This window comes from Tenrec ecaudatus, chromosome 7 (assembly GCF_050624435.1).
Source record: "Tenrec ecaudatus isolate mTenEca1 chromosome 7, mTenEca1.hap1, whole genome shotgun sequence".
Lineage (NCBI taxonomy): Eukaryota > Metazoa > Chordata > Mammalia > Afrosoricida > Tenrecidae > Tenrec > Tenrec ecaudatus.
The window spans coordinates 123813419-123835950 of record NC_134536.1 but is presented as its reverse complement, the minus strand read 5'-3'; the positions used below and the strand labels follow the sequence as shown (position 1 = coordinate 123835950).

Below are 22532 nucleotides of genomic sequence, written 5' to 3'. Positions count from 1 at the left end.
GAATCCAACTCGTAGTGCCCCCAGAAGACAGAGTAGAACTGCCTCTGAGTTCCCAAGGCTGGGATCGTAACAGAAGCAGATGGCCACATCTTTTGGTTCGCAGCTCAGTGCTTCCCGGCTGCGCCACCAGGGCGCCTGCCTTTGGTTTAGACGGGATTAAATATGTACTTCCCAAGTGCATAGGTTTCCTTTGATCCTCCTGTAAAAAACACAAATATGAAAAGGGCCATGGCAATTTGGACATTTCTTGTGTCTCCCCCAGCTATTTAGAGACCCCCTTCTCTCTCAACTCCAGCTCTCCCCAGGCATTTTCATTTAAAAAAGCGGCTTGTTCTTTTGGCCATTTAGTTTAACATCCATTGATTCATCCATTCCTTGGATGAGGTCTTAGATCACGTTCAGAAACTGATCCTTTGTTGCAAACCAGGTTTCAAAGAACTTTCCCTGCATTCTTATTCCTTCCCTCCTCTCTGCCCCTCTCCCCCAGCAGCAAGTGCCTCCTATTGAATTCACTCTTGACCTGACTTGTCTTGGTCCCCTGGCCAACCCAAGCAGCTGAGGTCTGAGCTTTACCTGCCCTGCATCGTTGTGCGATACTTGAAAAAAAAAAATCAATCCATTAGTCTGCACCCCTCAGACTGTGGTGACGTGATCAGGGTTCTCTTGTATTTCTATGCATTCAATTTCCTCTCTCTCCTTTCGTTTGGCCCGTTTCTTTTTCTTGTGGTGCTTTTTGGAAGGGGGGAAAAAGGTTAGGAACACGGGTAAAATAACAAAACAGTGCAGAAGTGTGCAACCTCCGGTGAGCAGCAAGCATTTGAACAGTGTGAAGGTCAGGTTCGAAGGCACAAATAGGAGGGGGACCAACCCAATAATAAAAGAAGTAATATTTTGCAAAATGGCTGTCCCATGCTCTTGCAGGGAGCTTTTTATACATTGTGTTCGGGTGTGCTCGGTTGCTAATACAAATGTATAAAGCAGTGGTGCACAGTGGTCAATGGCGAAATTTAAAGTGTAGATAAGGCACAAGATAGAAATGCAATCCATGTCGACGTTCCACAGTGTCATTAAGCCCAGAACGCCCAGCTCAATTGAGGTGACGCTAAGAATTAGCCAGAAGTTTCCCAGAGGGTGGATCACTAAGAAAAACGTCAGGATTAACACCAGGAGAACCCCGAAGCCTGCAATCAGAAGAGGCACGGTGACAGACAAGCTGTAGTGGTCCATGAAGACAAAGGAGGGGTTGAACACGATGAATCGGATGCTCTTTGAGAGGGACAGGGGTCTCAATTTCTCCAGCACTTCAATGACCTCCTTCTGCTTGTGTCTGCTAGTCCTGGCCACCAGATACAAACGCGACGCAATGATGTTGCTTTCATCCCCTGCTTTGGAGAAGATAATATCGTTTCGAAAATGCTGGAACTCTGGCTTTTTTAAAAAGGAGCTTTGCAGGACCCGGATGAAGTCACTCTTATTGTTGGCACTGATGTTGCTGACTCTCAGGAACTGGTAATACTGCTCCATCCAGGAGACCGCAGTGAACCCGCTGCAGAGCCTGCGCAGGTCCTCCTGGACGCTGCTGTTCCAGTATTGAAGGGGCTCATAGATGTAGAATCCTATCACAGGGCTATAGTTGCTGAAGTATTTCTGCTGAACCATGGCAAAGGAAACGCTCGGGGAGTCGCTGGCTAGTAGATTGATGACATTGGCTCCGTCACTGATCTGCAAGCACCCCATAAAAGAGAAGGAGGCATAGATGAGGTACAGGATGACGACAAACGGCTTCACATAGATATTGGTAATCCATTCATTGTAATGTTCACGGAGAAAATGCTGAATAAAGTGGTGCTGGTAGGGGTTCGTCTCATGATGAGATGTCTGCTGATGCCCGTCACTCATCACTGCCTGGAACCACACAGGTTTGCGGTCCAGGTATTCTGCGGAAGGGATCTTACAGCAAAAGATGCTGTGGTAGCGGTTTTGCTCAAGTTGGCCAGCAAAGACCAGACAGGAGCCAAAGAAGGAGAAAATGTAGAAGTAGTTCAACAGGATGGAGACACACATGTTCTGACAGAAGACCTTCACAGCTTCTATGTTTGTGAACGGGCTGGCACCCATCCCAAAGGTGATGAAGTACAAGGAGCTGGTCATAGTGTAGGTGACCATCACATCAGAATAGGCATCGGCCACCCTGTCTTTGAAGGGCAGGGTTTCTCTGGTTCTCCTCCATCCGGACAGAAGTTCAAACACTCCTTTGGTTCCGTGACCTAATGTTGAAGAAAAAAAAAGAAGACCGATCAGTGGTGTTTCTTGTTTCAAGTACATTTTTTGTTGCACAGGACTTTAGACTCCACCTTTCAAAGTACTAGAATCCTCCGATCAGACTCTCAAAATTTAAGCTACACACGATGTGCTTGGTCCAGGTATCTACTTGAACAAAGCATTTATTGGGATTATGAAAAAAAAAAGAAAAAGAAAAGCATTCACCATCTTGTCTAATAGTGTGAGATGTTATAAATGTAATGTGCGATTCTGAAGTGATTTTGCTTCCCTGCACACATACTGGCTCCTTAAATGGATCCTAAGTTGTCAAGGGTGGGGGCTGTTATTTGTGTATCTTCAGATTGCTCTCAACACCAATTCACGTGTGTGTGTGTGTGTGTGTGTGTGTATGTTCAACTGCTTCATTGACTAATAGTCCCTAACCCCTGTTTTAAACGGATTTATATGCTGATTTAGGAAATTGCAAGATTATTTCGAGCACTTAAAAATGAATTTGAATTGATTTTGCAATGTTGATCATCTACTTGGTAGCCAAATGGCTTAGAAACCAATTCCTGCTAGATTTGATTAATTAACATTGGATGTGGTCAGCAAAATCTGCCAGACAACATAAAAGAGAGAACAAGACCTCCAGGGCCAGAGATCACGGCAAGCTATTTTCTTTGGGATCCACACAGAACTTCTAATAACACGGAGTGGGCGCTAAGCACCCCCCCCCCTAAATGTTATTTGCTTTGCAGTTGTTATTAAGTCCTGAACAGAGCCTGCGGTAACTTCCAAGGCATGCCTATAAAGAGTTATTATTTCTAGAAATCAGAGAACTCTTAGGAAACAGCCACTTCCTCCCTTGCTAAGAAAAAGAGGAAAAGCAGCAGGGAGACCAATGGAATCACACCGCACCTGAGCCATCCCTTCCTTTCATTTGCTGAATTGACTCCGTCAATAAGCAGCCACGGTCCGTCAACTAGCAACTCCCGAATCCCAGTGGAAACCTTCAGAACTGTGTGTTGCCCTTGCAGGCATAGCGCTACTCAACCGAAACGGCTGCTCCGCAAGAACCCTGCGAGATGAAGGCAAGGCTTACGGCCCACAAGGACCTAGTTTAAGGAAGGAGAAAAGGACTCCATGTGGCACGTAAGAAATTGGAATGATGCGTTTCGGACTCTGTTATTTTAGTGATGCTTTAGCCTAAATCGTATAATTGTCGGTGTCTTCCAGCAATCACTTTAAATCCTTGAGGTTGATGGAGTTTTCCCTTGTTGGCATCATGATTTGTCCCCTTCTTCCTTAGCTTTACTTGGTAAAGTAACATAGACCATGGCCGGCTTTATTGCCCCGCCTCCCTTGTGTCTAAAAGTAGTTTATGAAACACAGTTCTGACCAAGGCAATAGCTGTTGATCAGAAAACTAGACGGAGTGCTGTCTGCAAGGAAATTATGGAGTTATTAAGAAGAGCTCTGCCTGCCTGCCCTCTTCTGGAATTCCCATTTATGTAAGAAAATCAAATTTCTTTTTGGCTAAGTCCCCATGGTGGCATAGTGGGTTACGTGGTGGGCTCTTAGATCAGCAGTCGGAACCCACCCATCACTCCTCGGGAGAAAGATGAGACTGTCTGCTCCCATGGAAATCTGCATCCTTGGAAGCCCCAAGCAGCAGTTCTAGTCTGTCCTACAGGGTTAGTATGAGTTGGAATTGACTTGATGGCAGTGAATGGGTTATCAGTAATAAGAAAATAGTATTCAAGACAGTGAGGGTTTTGTTGTTGTTGATTTTATGAATAAATAATTTTAACGGGGCCTCTTACAACTCATCACAATCCATCTATCCATCCATTAGATGTCGAGCACATTTGTACATTTGTTGCCCTCAATATTCTCAAAACATTTGCTTTCTACTTGAGCCCTTGGTATCAGCTCCTCATTTCCCTCCTTCCTCCCCGCTCCCCTCTCCCTCATGAACTCTTGATAATTTATAAATTATTATTTTATTATATCTTACACTGTCCAACATCTCCCTTCACCTACTTTTCTCTTGTCCTCCCCCCTGCCCCAGGGAGGAGGTTATACGTAGATCTATGTAATTGGTTCCCCCTTTCTCCCTCACCCTCCCTCCACCCTCCTGGTATCGCCACTCTCACCACTGGTCCTGAAGGGATCATCCGCCCTGGATTCCCTGTGTTTCCAGTTCCTATCTGTACCAGTGTCCATCCTCTGATCTAGCCAGATTTGTAAGGTAGAACTGGGGTCATGATAGTGCATAATTCAGTGACAGTATCCACAAATCATGTGTACCCATCACCACTCTCGGCTTCCAAATGAATAAAGCTTGTATTCGCAGCTGAAACTCAGTTTGGTAGGTGAGTTTACATTGACCAAAGTCTCTTTTTATGGGAATGTCAGGATTCTTATTTTATTTACTAATTTGACTATATTTATGAACTAAATTGGAGCACAGTGGTTACATGTTGGGCTGCCACCTGGAAGTCAGCAGTTGGAAACCACCAGTCGCTCAGAGGGAGAGAGACCAGGCTTCTGACCCTGGGCAAGCATTATCATATTGGAAACCCACAGGGAAGTTCTACCATGCGCTATAGAGTTGCTATGAGTTGGAACCCACTCGATGGCAGTAAGTTTGGCTTTACGTGTGGCTTTCATAATAACTAAGTTAACAAATTTGGCTTTAGTGCATGCAAATTAATGTACGTGATGCTTACTCTCATCACGTTGTTCAATCTACTTGGGTAGCTGTCATCAATTAGTCATTGTTATTGAAGAGACTTTGAAAACAAACCCATGGCTGTGGAATTGATTTGCCTCACAGAAACACTGGAGAACAGAGTGGATCAGCCTCTTATGGTTACCCAGGCTGTAAATCTTTATAGAAGTGACTGCTACAACTTTCTTCCATGAGGTTTGTGTATGTTCAGCTGGTGTGTTCAGACCTCTACTCTTATGGTTCGTGGTCAAGTGCTTTCACAGTAATGCCGCCAGGCTCCTTCCCCCTCAACACAAAGCTTATTTACTTTCCAAAGTTCTCATTGCTAGAACTCTAGTCAGGAAGAATAAGGCTATCTCAGGGATCGTAATCAGGTAGAAAGGGTAATGAAATAGCAATTAGGTCTGGGGCAAGTATTTTTTTGAGGCAATGTTCTATTCCCTTTTGCATTAAATCACTTGCTGAATATCAATCAGGTCTAATAATTATTAATAAACCACGTTATTGCTCATTCTTATTTCCTGCCAGAATCCTTGACCAAACATAAAACTCATTGTGTGCGTGATTCCCTTGACAAAAATATATTAGGATAATAGTTAATGTAATTAAAGTAATTCTCTAATCAGGACCCCTCTCTTCTGAAATCAGGACCCTTTCTATGTTTGTAGTCACAAAGGGAAAAAGGCTACATGGGGTTATGGCTAAATTTGACTTGCCTTTGCTAATGGCCACTTTAATGGAACATTAGGTATGCAATGTAGGCCAGACGTCTGCTTTATATAGTACAAAGCTTCGTTCAAGTGGGGAGATGGTGCGAAACCATCTAAGTCAAATAATCAGTTGTGTGCCTAGAGATGGAATGCCCAACTTCCAAGCTTTGTTTAGAAATGACGTGTTTATTCCATTTGTGGGTTTAGAGCCTTTGCACAATCATTCCTATTGTAGTCATTCACCCATTTGATTCGCAACACAAACACAATTTTCAACAAAAACAAAAATGGTGGTGTATGGTTACCCACGGGGTAAGGTCAGCAGTTGGAGACCGCTAGATGCTCCATGGGAGAAAGATGAGGCTTTCTACTCCTATAAAGAGTTACAGTCTTGGAAGCCCACAGAGGCAGTTCTCCCCTGTCCTATAGGGTGGCTGAGTTGGAACCAACTCAATGGCAGTGAGTTTGGTTTTAGTTCTTAAAGCCAAGAACGTCTTCTTACTGCCTAATGCATTTACTCATGATCAATCTTAGTTTCTTACTTTTGCTCATGGTGCTTTTTCTAGTTCACATTGTCTATCTCGCATCATTGGTTGTGTTAAGATTGTACATTTTGGTTTGTTAAGGAATAATTCAGTTTTCATTTTTCTTCCCATGAAGCTATCGTTGATGAATCCAGACATAGTGAATTTTTCCTGTTTCTTAAATTCTCATTGAACTAATTAAATATTTCTTTTGACATTCAGTAATATGTTAGTTTGCTCAGCAAGGAAGAGGTTTTTTAAGGCTATGTCTTAAAAGTTTTTGTTTAAATCTCAAATCTTCAAAGTCAGGAAACTTATATTAGTTTTATATACCCTGTAGAACATCCAGCAAAGTGATAGGTATTCAGAGGATTCCTACTAACCTTCGAATGAATAAAATCAACTTTAATGCTTGATCCTATATAAATCTGAAGCATATGTTTTTGTTTATTACTTACACTTAAATGGAATTCTATGTCTTTATAACCATGTTAAATGTGCCCAGAAAAAATAAATAATAATTATTTCAATGCAGCTAACATATATTTATTTAGTTGCGATAAGCAAGGACAAAGAGAAATATGTAAATCTACTTCCAAAAAGACCACACCCTTTAAATCCTCGAGAGTTCCTTCTACTGTGCCCTAGAGGCTCCACGTGAGTTGTGATCGACTCCATAGCAATGGTTGGTTTGGGGGTTTGTATGAAAGCAAGTATGCTCACCTAGCCAATACAGCAGATAGAGGGATCACCGAGAAACACAAACTATTTCAAAGCTGTCAATCCAGAAGGCCATTTGACGTGGATGATTCTGAGACAGATTATAGTTACTAATGAAACTCTTCCAAGCACAGGGTTATGTGGATGGAAAACACAATGTCCCTTAGGCCCTTTTACAAAGCTTCAGTGTTTCCATATAAATCAAGAAACAGTGGCATGGATTAAGAAAAGATGATTATCTGGGGGAGGGGAGAGCCGGGAGGGAGGGGAATAAAATGAGAAGCTGATACCAAGGGCTCATTTAGAAAGCAATGTTTTAATAATGAGAGAACAAATGTACAAAAGTGCTTGACACAATGGATGTATGTGTGAATTGTGATGAGTTGTATAAGCCCCAATATCTGATTATTAAAAAAGAAAATCCTCAAAATACACAGTTTTTATAGGTGTTCATTCTAACTTCATGTAACAAGAAAAATATGCTACTGTATTGTGAAAATTTCTTAATAATGTGTTAAGTGCAAATGCTCAAGAATATGAGTTAGATACATTTGTTTGTTAGAGTGATAGAAGTTCATTACGTTTTAGATTTTAAAACATGCTTAAATAAATCAATCTGAAATAACTAGGTGAAATATTAATGTAATTAATTATAGGGAAAGAGTTATAAAAGTTTAATTTTATTAAGCTCAAGTTTTTCAATCTTGACATGATCGACGCTGTGAACTGGGTAGTTGTTTGTTGTGGGAGCCTGTCCTGGGCACTGAAGAATGTTTGCAGTTTCTGTGGTCCCTATCCAGGTGATACCACTAACACACCTCACAGTGGAGACAACATTCTTCAGTCGTTGACAAATACCATCTGGGGAGCAGAACTGTCCCTGACTGAGAAGTGTGGGTTTAACCAAAAGGGTAAAAAAAAAAGTACAAATATGTACACATACATATGTACACATTTAATCACAGATTAAAAACAACGGGAGAATTTCTATAATCCCACAAGACAGATAACTGCTCTTAACAATTTTGGGTATTTCTTTCAGCTATTTATCAATTTATTCACTCACTTTTTAAATTTATCTATCCATCCATCCAATATCTGGCCATTTATTTAGCTAGATCAGAGTTTTCCAAACTCAATCTCCACCAAACTCAGAATTGCAAAGAAAACGGTTTTAACGAGGAGGAGATGCGATCAGAACTGATTGCAGCGCATGCAATCAGCACTCCTTACGTGCTACTCTTTGATGCATTGCTGGATGCAGCACCGCCTGTGGATTTCTAATTCTCTCTAGTCGGCAGAATTAGAATTCTCTGCACTTGCCTCCGGAAGACCTACTGGTGGGTTTCCTTGTCCACTTGAACATGAAAAAAATTCTTAAAACTTTACATTAAAAAAATTGGGAGTTAACACATACATCATTCCATAGTTCACTCACATCAAGCAGTTTCCAAACATTCTTTTCTTTCCTGGACTGCTTGGCATTGTCTCTTTTTTATCCACTCCAACCACCCCCACTGTAATGCCCCCTCCCCGAAACCCTTATTCTACTTGTTGTCCCCAAAGGTTCACCAATCTGGGGTTTCATATACAAAAACACCAAAAACCAACCCCCCAGAAAAACGTGTAACACAAATTTGAGAAGATGACGCCCAATGACATAACATAGCTGAGATAAACCCTAATATGAACAAAGAAACAAACAGACAAAAACTCCTAAATACAGAAAATGTTTTAAGCCCTCAGCAGGACATGGGAGTTTGACACCAGCCATAGAGAGGTAAGGCCGAAGTAAAATATCTCTTTTCTCACCAACGTGCTTCAGAGAATCCTGCCCATTTTCTCTTGCGGTTACCCCGCTTCAGTTAGTAAGGCTTTCAATAATCGTATTTGCAGGATTTCAATAATCGTATTTGCACTTCTAAGCTCAGGTGGAAAAAAGCATTTTGACTTTTTATTGGCCTTTTAGATTATGTGACTTCCTAATACCAACCAAGGGACTGAATGATGAACGAGGAAAGAGAACCCAATCAACCAAGGAGCTGAAAAGGAACCCGATTCTGAAGCAGTGTTTTAATGACCATTTTTCTGTTTGACATTATGTAGGATCATTTGTGAGGCGGAGCCTTGGTGTCCTCATTTCTAGGGAGCATACGGGGCAAACATCTTCCAGAACAGATGTGTTTGTGTTTCTGGCAGTCCTCAGGCAATTAGCATTCTTCCTCAGCACTGTGGCTCAAATGCGCCAGTCCTTCCAGGATCTTTCTCCTTCACTGTCCATGTGCATAGGGGACAACCGGAAAACACCACGGATTTTGTCAGACGCACCTTCATCTTCCCGGTGACATCTTTGCTCTGTAATACTTTCAAGAGGTTTTGTGCAACAGATTTGCCCAATATAATATGTTGTCTGACTTCTTGACTATTTAGCAGGGCAGCATGGGGTTTGTCCGGCATGCTTGCTACCTAACATAAACTTTTAAGATATTTGCTCATTCCCCTGGTGCCTAACCCAGAAGAGGTTCACACTGTGCCTTTGTGGGCTGCTTTTAATTAGCTCTCATCTAGAACAAATAGGTGATTATTAAGCCGCCACAAGGTTATTGCTTCATAAAGAATGACCAAGGCTTTTGCTGCTCAGTGCCTATCTGTGACTCACAAAGGGGATGAGCAAGGTGTCAGTTCGCAGGAAGTCTGCTATTAAAGGGAGGGACAGGGGCAGAAACAATGGCGGGTTCAGCACATACACTCAAAATTCAATTCTAAATAAATGAATAAATGTAGCTTTATCGAGAGAGGGGGAAAATCCTCCAGATTCCGTTCCCCTCAGATCTAAATATTGGGCCGAGTGGTTAAAAAAGCAGGCAAAGTAAAATTCAAGTGGACTTGAAATCTTTAACGGCATACACATTCATTTCAAACATTAAAAAAAAAAAAAGGAATTCACCAAGTCGCCGTTACCAGAAGCATATTTAATGGCTTTTATCTGGAAACCTGTGATGGTGTTGTTGCAATAAAAACGGGTCTGATTTGTGTTGTCCTTAAAAATCAGTGATTCCTCCCCTGATCTCTTCATTATAGCAGAAGCAGGAGCAGGGTCTACTACAGAGAACCAGAGGGAGAGAGGCAGGACAATATCAGGAAAAGAGGAATTTGGGAGGAATACATTTGTTAGGAATACACTTGGCGGGGAGTTATAAAATTTTATTAGCTCTCTAATTAAAAAAGAATTTATTAACATATCCTCACTGTATGATATTTAGAACTGTTGCATATAGTATATGTATCTTAATACGTAGAGGGAAAAGGCATATATAAAGGTGCTTTACCCTTATATTCCATTTTTCCAAGAACTTTTTGAATCCCCCTTGAAGTCAGTCCTTTGGAACAATTTTTCTGCAGTTCCGAAGAATCAAGCCTGTTGTGAATGAGTCTGACTCATAGTTACCCCATTAGATAGAGTAGAATTGCCCCATCAGGACTTTAAGGGTCTTCCTATAGAATGGGATTTTCTCCCACAAAATCACTGGTGGCTTTGACTTTTCCATTAGCAGCTAAGCCATTGACAACTGTGCCATGAGGGCTTTTCTGTACTTCTACAGAAAGTCCACATTTTAGAAACCCAGTCTATGTCTATTTTCTAGTGGGGGCAGAGATTCAAAAGGCTCTCGTTCTAGCAAGGCTCTACTATTGCAGGTGTGTGAAGGCAGGTAAGTAACTCTATTTGCTATTGTGGTTAGGAGCACACCCCTAGTGCTGGATTCGACACATCCTACTTACCTCTGTGACCTGGGGCAGTTTATAAAATTTTAATTTTATTTTTATCCTTCCCATATCACTTGACTTGGGGTGCCTGCCTCTCAGTGCAGCTTGCTGACTGTTAACACTTACCACTGCAGTGGGGTTGCTCTTTGGGCGAGGACCTCAATGTACTTTTTCAGCTTTTCTTTGGAGGCAGCCAGTCCTGGGTGTTGCTGAGCTGTGAGGCATCAGTACAGAGCCACACACGGTGGCTGGCTTTGTTCTCTGCCTCTGTGTGGTATTCTCAGAGTGTGGGTGAGGGGGCGAGGGCAGGATAGGTGATAAGGACACTATCACAAAGCTTTTCAATGACTTCTCCATGCTGTCCGTCTAGCCCACATTCTATGAAATGAGTATCCAATATCCTTGATACAGAAGAAAGCAGTCCTAGACCACTTGGAAGTTGGCCTGATATGGTCAGGCAAGCTGGGCTGTGACCAGGAGTGGCTGTGGCCAGCCTTACAGACAACATCAGGAAAGGAAGGGCTCTCTGTGATCAAGATGGAGTAAGATCAAAGAACACAGTATGTCTGATCGCAGATCAAAATCCAAGCACTGTCCAAAATGCAAAACAGACCAAACATTCCCATCCAGCAGTGCATGCTACTTCCTTGTCACTTGCAGTCCTTGCTTTGCTCGGATCTTTACCCCTGCAGAACTATGCAGATAACCAATCTTAGAACCAATCTACCTTTTCTGATGGTCCCTGACCCAGGTACAATTTTACTTTCTGATTCCTCTTCCACGACCCCAAACATTAACCTAAATCTTTGAACTCCATTCTAATAGCCTCTTCTAAAAATGCTCCCTGGCTCCCATGGGGTTTCTTCTTCTCCACAGAGGAACCCTGCTGGTGTGGCTTTGTGTTGGGATACCAACGGTGAGGTCAGCAGTTCAAAATGGTACTCCTCAGGAGGAAGACGAGTCTTTGTACTTCCAGAAGGTTTAAAGTCTGAGAAACCCATAGGGGGCAGTTTTACCCTGTCCTACAGGGCAGCGCTGAGCCAGAATTGACTTAATGGCCACGCATGAGTGACAATACGCTAATAGATTCACGTTTTCTGCACGGTGGGTACATTCTTTGCCTGTCAATTTGCTCAGCTGTGGCGGCTTCTGTTGCTACTGTGCGGGAAGCTACATCACTCATTCTTCAACTAGCAGGTCTCAGCAGAACCTGCAGAGGAAGATAGTCTAGGAAGAAAGGTTAGCAACACGTAGCCAGGGAAACCCTGCAGTACAGGACAGTGTTCCGCATAGTGCTAGAAGGGGGGCCCTCTCAGTGGGAAGGTATTATAAACACACAGTGATAGACTTGCACATCCCCACGGTTGCAAACTAGTGCTTCGTTCTCTTGTAAATGGGGTGACGGTGAGTGAGAACTGACTCATCAGGCATTGGCACTGTTATTTGGGTAGAGGGGATTGAAATTTGATAACTTCCAAAAATGGCATTTTTTGGGGAAGATGAAATGAATTCCCATAGTTGTTGCTTCTGTGGCCTTTATAAACTGGCTTCTTTCAGCAGAGATGCTAGAATAATAAAATTGGGAAAATTAGGTGAATTTCCAAATCCTGTCCTTAGGAAAAGGGATGGCTTCCTGATGGAAATAATATTTTAGTTTCCCTCTGAAAAGAGAATGACAGTTAGGCATAAGGGAGGTGGGAAGATGTTCTGAAAGGAAGATAGCTGGAGATTAAAATAGGACGAGGGAGCAGGAACCAAATAGGAACTGAGAGGCCACAGCTTCAGGTGGAGAAGAGAAATGAGTAGAAGATTAGGTGGGGCTGTGCGTCTTACTTTTTGGCCCGAGGGATGGCTGAATAGTTTAGAAACTTCCTTTCAAAAAGACAAGTCCTAATCTAAGACCCAGAATAAAACCATACCCGAGGTGAATGGTGGTGGTGGTCAGGGGAAGCATGGAGTGAAAGCCCATCTGTAGACAACTGGACATGCCCTCACAGAGGGGTCACAGGGAAGAGATGAGCCAGTCAGGGTGCAGTAGAGCATCAATGAAACACAACTTTCCTCTAGTTCTTTGGTGTTTCATTCACTCCACTGTCATGACCTCAATTCTACCTTACAAATCAGATTAGATCAGAGCACGCACACTGCTACAGATAAGAGCCTGCAACACAGGAAATTCAGAATAGATCAACCCCTCACAGCCAACAAGGAGAGTAGAGATACCAGGGGAATTAGAGGAGGGTGGGGGGAGAAAGGGGGAACCAATCATAAGGATTAATTTAGAACCCCTTCCCAGGGGACAAATAATGGAAAAGGGGGTGAGGGGTGACAGAGGATTATGTAAGATATGAAAAAAATAATTTATAACTTATGAAGGGTTTGTGGGGGAGGGTAGGCAGGGATGGAGGGGGAAGAAATGGGGAGTAGATATCAGGGGCTCAAGTGGGAAGAGAATGCTTTGAAAATAATGATGAAAGCATATATGCAAATGTGCTTGATACACTGGATGAATGTATGGATTGTGATAAGAGATATAAGAGCCCCCAATAAAAGGATTAAAAAAAAGACAAGGCCTAGACTAGAGGATAAGATAAAAGAAGAGAATAGTAAATGTGAGACTTTATAGTAATGGAAATTTAAATAATCATAGCACATATTGAGCTAAAAATGTAAAGAACAGAAATTAATTAGGAAAATTAATTAATTCATTGATTTAGAGGACTCCTCCTAAGTGCCTCCTGCTATGAAGCTAGGGTGAAATGTCATTGCTTTGAAGCTTAATAACTCCCATTTGTCCCATTTGAAAACCACATCACATCGATACATCTGAATTGAACAGTTCACTAATCATAAGCTTTGGGGATCTTTTATCCTACAAAGAAGAAGACCTGATGATGACTTAGGGTTTCTGTAACCCCAATAGCTGAAGAGTGCTTTATGATGTCATGATTTTAAAATGTCTGATTCAATTGTTAGTGGACGGAAGGGATTTTACTTAGTCAATTTAAATCATGCATCGTGTCAGTTTCCAGTAAGTATTACCGAAGAGCAAATCTTCAAACTGGCAGCACGTATCCTTGCTAAAAGCACAGGCTTCAAAAGGGCATGTTTTCTGGGACATGCCTGAGTGTTTTGCTGACTTTCTTACCAATGAAGATGAAATGAGAAAAACAAACAAAAAAACCCCCATATTCCATGGACTGGAATTATTCTCTCTCAGCAGAATGGCCGGAAGCCAGTGGAAACTCAATTAGCCAGAAAGCGCAGGAATTGGATCATTCCGATCATTAGAATAGTCACTAAATTAATCACCAGAGCTTCCTTTTTGATCCAACTTTTACTGCCTGATTAACTTTATTGGAGAAGAGCTTTCTATAATGCATCAGACCCTTATTCATCTTTTGTAACCAGTCCTGAAAAGAAAGAACCAGAACAGGTAATAGGGACAGCAATGAGAAATATATATTCTGGCGGTAGGTACTTAGAACACAGTTCTGCCTTTATCATTGTGTGAAGCTTGAGGTAGGGCGATGAATTTAACCCCAAGGTGCCTCCTTTTTCTTATTTAGAAAATAAGAATAAAAATAGTACCAAATGTAAAAGGTTGATCTGAACACTAAATAAAAGCTGTAGTGTGTTAAGGAGTATACCGACAACACAGGAATCATTCAATCAATGTCAGCTGTTACTATTTGCTAACTATTTCCCCGTCATCATTTTAAGCACCAATATGAGGTACTAGTTAAAGAACTGAGCTCTTTCAGTTTACATCTCTAAACTACCACTTATAGGATGTGTGACGTTGGGAAAATGAACAATTCTGCGACTCAATATTGAATTTTCAATATTCAGAATTACACAATCTACTTCAAATGATGGTTGTGTAAAGGGGACACACAACTCCACGAATATGCATATTTGGTGCATAACTGATGCTTGCATGCTATCATTGAACAATGCTGTATAGCTGTAGATCATGTGAGGATTGGATTGAATTTGTACCATGCTTAGAGTAGAGTTTTAAAGTTTTCCTCTCTGATAATTATTCTGAAGTTTGTTCCCCAGTGACCTTAGAAATTTATTCATTCTGCCACTCAGAGAGCAAACCAGAAGCATTTCCAGTAGAAAAAGTCAGTAGAGGATTTGATTGATCTCCATTAGTCCATAAGGTAACGAGATCTTTCCTGAGGTCCTTTGAGAAGTGATGGATCCAGGATGCATTTGGACATATCCCTGAAGAGCACCAGTAAACCTCAGACCCATCGCCACTGGGTTGATGCTGACTCACAGTGATCCTTTAAGACAGGGTACAACTGCCCCTTTGGTTTCCCAACATTGTGACTTTTTATGGGAGTGGAAAGCCGTTTTACTCCCTTGGAGAGGCTAGTGGTTTTGAACTGCTGATCTTGAGGTTAGCAGCCCAATTCATAACCACTATACTACTAGGACCACTAAATCAACTCTGACTTAGAGTCAGACTAACACTATATACTTCATAGGGGTTTCGATGTTGAATTTTTGCAAATGTATTACCAAGCCTTTCTCTGGGGGCACCTCTAATCTTTAGACCACTAATCTTCCACTTAGTAGCCAAGTGTGTCAATCATTTGTTCCACTCAGGCCATCTCTGATGAGCACAGATCCCCAGGTCAGCTGCAAAGGCCTTCTCACCATCTTGTTAGGTGCCCTTGAGTCGGTGCCAATTCCTAGGTAGGTTATTTACAACAAAACAAAATGTTGCCAGCCTTTCACCATCCTCACCAGCCGGGCAGGGTTTGCCCCATGGGTCTAGCCACAGTGCCTATGGATCTAATTGAGAGTCTCTTTCTGTTGTGAGGACCTTCGACTTTACCACGGATGATGTCCTTTCCCAGAAGTTGGTCTCTCCTGACCAAGTGCCCAAAGTAGGAAGCCCCAGCATCGTCGCTCCTCAGGACATGCTGCCCGGGCCTCCTCTGAGACATTTTTGTTTTCTAATGTTGACACCACAATTCAGCTTCGTCAACTCCCCATCAGCCTTTGGTCTTCCTCTTCATCTGGCTAGCTTCAGCATGCATAGGAGGCACTTGGACATTTCGTGGCGTGGGCTAGCCACAAATTTGTCATCAAAGTGACATTTTACTGTGGTTGCTCATCCACCCCTTTTCTCAAAATTGTAAGGAGGCTTACTTTTGCTGCAGCGCTACAATGCAATGCGTCACTCTCGCCATTTCTTTGCGGTGATCTGCATCTTCAGCAAGCCACCGTTTGGTTGGGCTTTCTCATCACATACACTCGTCAACAGATTTTCTCAGAAAATATTCCTGAAAGCAAGAGCTGAGGGTAAGGGTAGGAGCGGTGGGGTGAAGAACAGCATTGTCAAGGGTTGGGTATAGGAGCGCATGGACAGCCTCTAGCATTCACTCCCTGGTTTCAGAATATTCACAACTTCATTATTTCCTGACTGAAAAACCTTCAATAAGAAACTTCTTCAAGTAGTTTCTTCCGGTTGGAACAGAGGATGCAAATACCTATTCACGGTGTGGTGGAGAATAGTAAGCAAGATCAATATGGGCCATCTTCTTTACTTTTAAGTGAGCACTCATATAGGGTCTTAGCTAGCTGCTCAAAGCTCACTAAAACACATTTCCATGATTCATTTCTAATATAACCGTAGGCATGCTAGTTACTCTTGGTAGCACATAAAGGTACCAAACAAAGCTTCAATGTGTAGGAGTGGTAGGGTAAACTATGGCTTTCTGTGACAAATCTCATTCCTCCTCTCCTTCTAGACAGTCTTCATGGATGTGTGCCTGCCCATTTCTAATAGACAAAGATTAATCAAGGAATACTAAATAAGACACAACCAAATAACAACCCTCTGAATAACTACTACTGGAAAACTCATCCGGAGAAGATGAGGCTGCCAGGAGGAAGTTCAGGGGACTGCCTGGAGGATTCCAGTCATTAGTGAGATGTGAAAACTCTTGGGCCAGTCAAGCAATTTTAACAAAGAAAATCAACCAGAGCCACATTAATTTTTCCCCAGAACATTTTCAACTCTAATTAACTGAGAACAAAACTCAAACCCATGGAGTGGGTTTGACTCAGCACCACATGGGACAAAATAGAATTTCCCAGAGGGTTTCTAAGACTACAATCGTTGTTTTTGTTTTTTAAGAAGTCAACAATTTTATTTATTTTTAATTATTTTATTGGGGGCTCGTACAAATCATCACAATCCATACATCCATCCATTTGTACATCTGTTGCCCTCATCATTCTCAAAAAAATTGCTTTCCATCTGAGCCCCTGGTATCAGCTCCTCATTTTTCCCCTCCCTCCCTGCTCCCCCTTTCTCATGAAACCCTGATAACTTATAAATTATCAATATTTTGTCATATCTTCCACTGTCCGATCTCTCCTTTCACCCACTTTTCTGTTGTCCGTTCCCCAGGGATGTACCAGTGTATACACTCTGGTCTAGCCAAATTTGTAAGGTAGAATTGGGATCATGAAGGGGGGGGGGAAGCAGGGGTAGAAAGCGCTTAAGAACTAGAGGAAATTTGTATGTTTCATCATTGCTACACTGCACCATGACTGCTCATCTCCTCCCTGCCACCCTTCTGTAAGGGGATGTCCAGTTGCCCACACATGGGCTTTGGGTTCCCAATCTTCACTCGCCCTCATTCACAATGATATGATTTTTTTTTGTTCTTTGATGCCTGATCTGATCCCTTTGGCATCTCATGGTCACACAGGGTGGTATGCTTCTTCCATATGGGCTTTGTCGCTTCTAAGCTAGATAGTCGCTTGTTTCCCCTCAAGCCTTTAAGACCCTAGAGGCTATATTTTTTTATAGCCGGGCACCATCAGCTTTCATCACCATATTTGCTTATGCACACATTTGTCTTTAACGATTGTGTCAGGAAGGTGAGCATCATGGAATACCAGTTTAATAGAACAAAGTGTTTTTGCATTGAGGGAGTACTTGAGTGGGGGCCCAGTGTCCATCTGATACCTTAATACTAAACCTATAAATATATGCACGCAGATCTATTTTCCCATCATCATATATAAATATATTTACATACACACCTGTCTGTATTTAGGCCTCTATGAATGCCCTTTGCCTTCTAGTTCTTTCCTCTATTGCCTTTTACTTTCCTCTTGTCCCACTATCATGCTTAACCTTCATTTGGGTTTCAGTAATTTCTCTTAGCTACGTTGCCTACCATGTCCCTTACACCCTCCTTGCCACTGATTTTGGATCACTTGTTGTTCCCTTGTCCCTGGGTTGGCCAACACCACTTCTTTTCTCCCACCTCCCCCTCTCCCATGTCCCCCAGAACCATCACTCTGATTGTTTTGTCCTCCAGACTGTTCATCCAGCCTATCTTATCTAGATAGACCTGCAGAGATAATAATACGCACAAAAAACAAGACAGCAAAACAAAGTGACCAAAGAAAACAAAGCAATGACAAGAACAAAAAACCAATAATAAAAAATAACAACCCTGTAAATAGTTCAAGGTCTGTTTGTTGACTTCCAGGACTGTCCTCCGATCAATTCCGATGGGATATCATGCCTTGGCCCCAAAGTCTATCCCTGGCACTTCCTCAGGAGCTCCCTGCTCTGCTCCCCCGCTGCTTTGCCGCACACCCTTAGTGTTTTGCCTCGGTATGGTGGGGTCAGACCAGGTGCAATCCCGACACTGTAAGACTGTAATCTTAATGGAAGCAGACTACCACACCTTTCTCCCCAAAAATGATGGGTAGGTTTGAACCATCGACTTTGGGATTACCTGCCAAATGCTTGACAACACTTCTATTTGGCTCTTTGACAAATACACAGGGCATAGGAAAGTTACATGAAGAGATCACTGATGATATGGGTGCTACAGCAAAGTGTAGTGCAAAAATCAAATGGTACCTGGCTGTCATGAAGAATAGCATGTGAAGTCTTAAAGGCTTGTCTTCAAACAAGCAGCCACCTAAATGAGGCATCAACCAAGTCTACTGAGAAGTACTTCAGCCTGTGATAGCCAAGGATTACAAATACTAAAACCCAGATCTGAAGGAGGGCATGGTATCAGGGCTTAAATTATGAATATTGAGTTTGCAGATGGCGATGGATTACAGTGGCAGCCTAAAATCCATTTGCAAGGTCCCTGATTGTATTAGGTCTCTGGTGAATCTCTTCTGATGCTAGTTGATAGACGGGAATAGCCTGTCTACCAGACAGAGCATTATAATGTAGATTACGTTATAGTTAGGTTAAACGTAATACCTTATCATTTGAGCTCCCTTTGGACTCATTTTTTATTTTATTTTTAAGATCATTTTATTGGGGGCTCCTACAGCTCTTATAAAAATCCATACAGCAATTGTATCAAGCATATTTACACATATGTTACCATCATTATTTTCTAAATATTTGTGTCCTTGGCATCAGCTTTGACCTGTTTTAAAGTTGTTTCAGTTTTTAATATTTTTTCTCTTTGATTTGTGGCTTTTCTATGTTTTGCCTAGTCATTATTTTAAACTCATTTATTTGTTTTCTTCCTGTTTGTGTATAACAATCTATAGAGACAGTAACTGGATAGGGGCATGGCAGGCGGGGATGAGAGGAAACGGGGAGTTTAAAAGAGAATGAGAAAAAATGTTCCCGAAATTGATTGTGGTGATGACTACACAAATCTCCATAAGACTGAATGATAACATTGTATGATATGTGAGGAATATTCCAATAAACTATTAAAATTGCATTGAGAGCATGTCAGCAACGTACAACATTTATTATCCATCTGGTACTTCCTCATGGCGTGAACAATATTAGCACTGAGATGGGAATCTTCAATAAAATTACCTTCATCTCAAGGGTACCAATCAACTAATCAGCAGACATTAATTAACCATCTACCATATGCAAATCATGATGATTTGTGCAGCAAGAGAAATAGAAGAGTCCATACTCTTGTTTTTGACCTCTGTGCATCCTAGAACATGGCGTACACGCAACCTTCTTCCTGATGTGTCTACTCCTTCTACATGCCCAACAAGTCCATACACTGTACTGAGTATGCTTTCTGAAATGTAGAAAGTTCTTCCATATTTAGAGTTGAAGTTGTTGTTTATAGTTGCAGCCGAGCCAGCTTGGACTCAGGTCAACCTCATGTATAACAGAATGAAACACAGCACCTTTCTGTATCATTTCCACTGTTGCTGGAATGTTTGAGCCTGCTATTATAGGCCTGATGTCAATCCATTTTTTAATTAATCATTTTATTGTGGGGCTCTTACAAATCTTATAATGGTCCATTCACTCAGTTGTACGAAGCACATTTGTGCATACGTTGACATCAACATTTTCAAACCATTTTCATTCTACTTGAGCCCATGGTATCAGTTCCTCTTTTTTCATTCCCTCCCTCACTCTCTCCTCCTCCTGAATCCTTGATTAATTGTGTATTATTTTTGTTATTTTGCATTGTCCATTGTCCATTGTCTCCCTTCACACACATTTCTGCTATTCATCCCCCTGGGTGGTGGGCTATACATCCAACCTTGTGATGGGTTCCCCTATCCATTTTTGCAGGGTTTCCATTTCATTGTAGGCAGGGTTTCCTCCGTTTTTACTTTTGTACAGTGTTTAGAAGGAGTCCTGGTGGTGTGGTGGTTACCTTCTGGGATGGTAACTGCAAGGTCAGCGATCTGAAAGCACCAGACAGCTCTGCAGAAGACAGACAGGCTGCTTTTCTCCTGTAAAGAGCACAGTCTCTGAAACGCACAGGGGGAAGTTCGACCCTGTCCTGTAGAGGCGTTATGAGTCAGCATGGACTTACTGGTTGTGATAGGGTCTAGTGAGTGATTGATAGATGATAGTAATAAGGTCTAGTGAGTGATAGATGACATGTTAGATGAGTTTGAGTTTACTTAACCAAGGTTTTCTAGTCGTTGGTCTTTCATGATTCTTTGTCCAAAGTAAGCATGAGGAAGTCTCGCCATCCTTGTTTCTAAGGAGCATTCTGGCTATACTTTCTTTAAAATGAATTTGTTTAGTCTTTGGGCCCTCCGTGGTTTGTTAAATATTATTTGCCAACCTAATTCAAATGCCTCAATTCTTCTTTGATCTTCCTTTTCTCGTGTTCAGTTTTCACTTGTTTATGAGACACTTGAGAAGATCACAGCTTAAGTTAGGCACAACTTAGTCATCAAAGTGATATAGTTTTTAATGTTTTAAAGAGATTGTTTGCAGTTGATTTCCAAGTGTAATATGCCATGTGATATGCACACTTGTTGTCATGAGCACTGTGTGTTAATCTAAACATGATGAATATTTGATAACTTTGATTTCCTCACTATATACCATCATTTACTATGATATTGCTTCCTGGATCAGTTGCTGAGGGTTTTGGTCTTCTTTATGTTCAGGGGTAAACCAGATTGAAAAGTGTCATTTTAAACCTTCATCAATAAGTGCTTCAAGTCATCTTTACTTTTGGCAATCATGGTTGTCTCATTGCATGTCATGGATTTTTAATGAGCCTTCCTCTAATCTTGATGTCATATTCTTCATTTAGACCAAATTAGTCACCTCTGAAATTTCCCAAATCTGCTCCAAGCTGAGTCTTTTGGAATATATGCCAATTATTCAGCCACATACCCATCCTTCACAGAATAAGCACAGCATCACGTTACCTGCTATGGTCTCAGACCTTTCATTCCGTTACATGCAGTGTCTTGCTGATGCTCTCTGTGAATTTTATCGCAAGAACAAAATTGCAGTACAAGTGCCTTGAACCAAAGATCATGTTTTCATTTTCAGTTGCTCTTTACTACCTAGCTGTGTCCTGAGTGTGGCCTGTACCTGAAACATACTTTTCAAGTCTAATTCTGATCAAATGTCTCATACCTGACCTTGTTCACTTCCAACAGATGGAGCCCCAACAGAAGATGCTAGCTTCTTGTTTTTATCTTGCTCACAGTTAAACAAGGAAAACAGCAGAATAGTTGGCATTTACCTACAAGTTCTCAGTTGCTCCCCACCGCACCTCTGTTCTCTCCTGTGATGTAATGATGGCGCTTTGCCCTGACTTGAGAGCCGAGGTGGTCTCTGCAGCAAATGAGGTCAAGTTGGTATTGCACAAAGCCCATCCTCTGTAACTGGGGGAGACCTCAAAGGAAAGGCATATTTCCTTCCAGGAGGCAGAGTATACTTTTTTACAGGTTTAAAAATCTGTGAATAAACTAATACATATGTTAAGAGTAAAACAAAACACAACTCATGGATTCTCTGTACTGGCTCTCCATGTAGTGACTAGAACCAGGCTGAGTTTTTAGTGACGTTATCTACTGCTTACGAATAACTAGGAAAAAGGAAGTAGAGGAAAGAAGTAGGAGGCGAAAGACATTTATGGAGGTCTAAATACAGACATTTACATATGTAAATATATTTTTATATAGTGATAGGGAAATTGATCTATGTACATCTATTTATATATTAAGTATTAAGGTAGCAGACAGAAATTGGGCCTCTACTCAAGTACTCCCTCAATGAAAGAATGAATATTTTGTTCTAATAACTCGGCATTCTGTGATGGCCACCTTCCCAACACGATTGCTGAGGAGCTATGACCAAGGGTGCTCCTAAAGAACATCCCCAGATCTGGATTTCATGCACTCTGCACAAGGTGCATACATTACTTCCTCCCCTTCATGTGATGGTAAGTGGGATTCTGAAAAATTCAGACGTAGCCTGTGTATATAGAATTTGCTTGGTAGTCAGGAGCAGAACTCAAATCTCCAATGTGAGTGGAGAGTAAGCTTTCTGAGG

General features: G+C 41.7%; 1 protein-coding gene across 1 annotated transcript in view; it reads right to left on the bottom strand.

Annotated features, from left to right (window-relative positions):
* Positions 1–633: 633 nt before the first annotated feature.
* PTCHD4 (patched domain containing 4) overlaps positions 634–22532 on the bottom strand; it is a 200505-nt gene continuing 178606 nt past the window's right edge. The window contains exon 5 of the mRNA XM_075553780.1: positions 634–2267. Within this exon, the coding sequence (XP_075409895.1) occupies positions 634–2267 (1634 nt within the window). The remainder of the gene's footprint in view (positions 2268–22532) is intronic.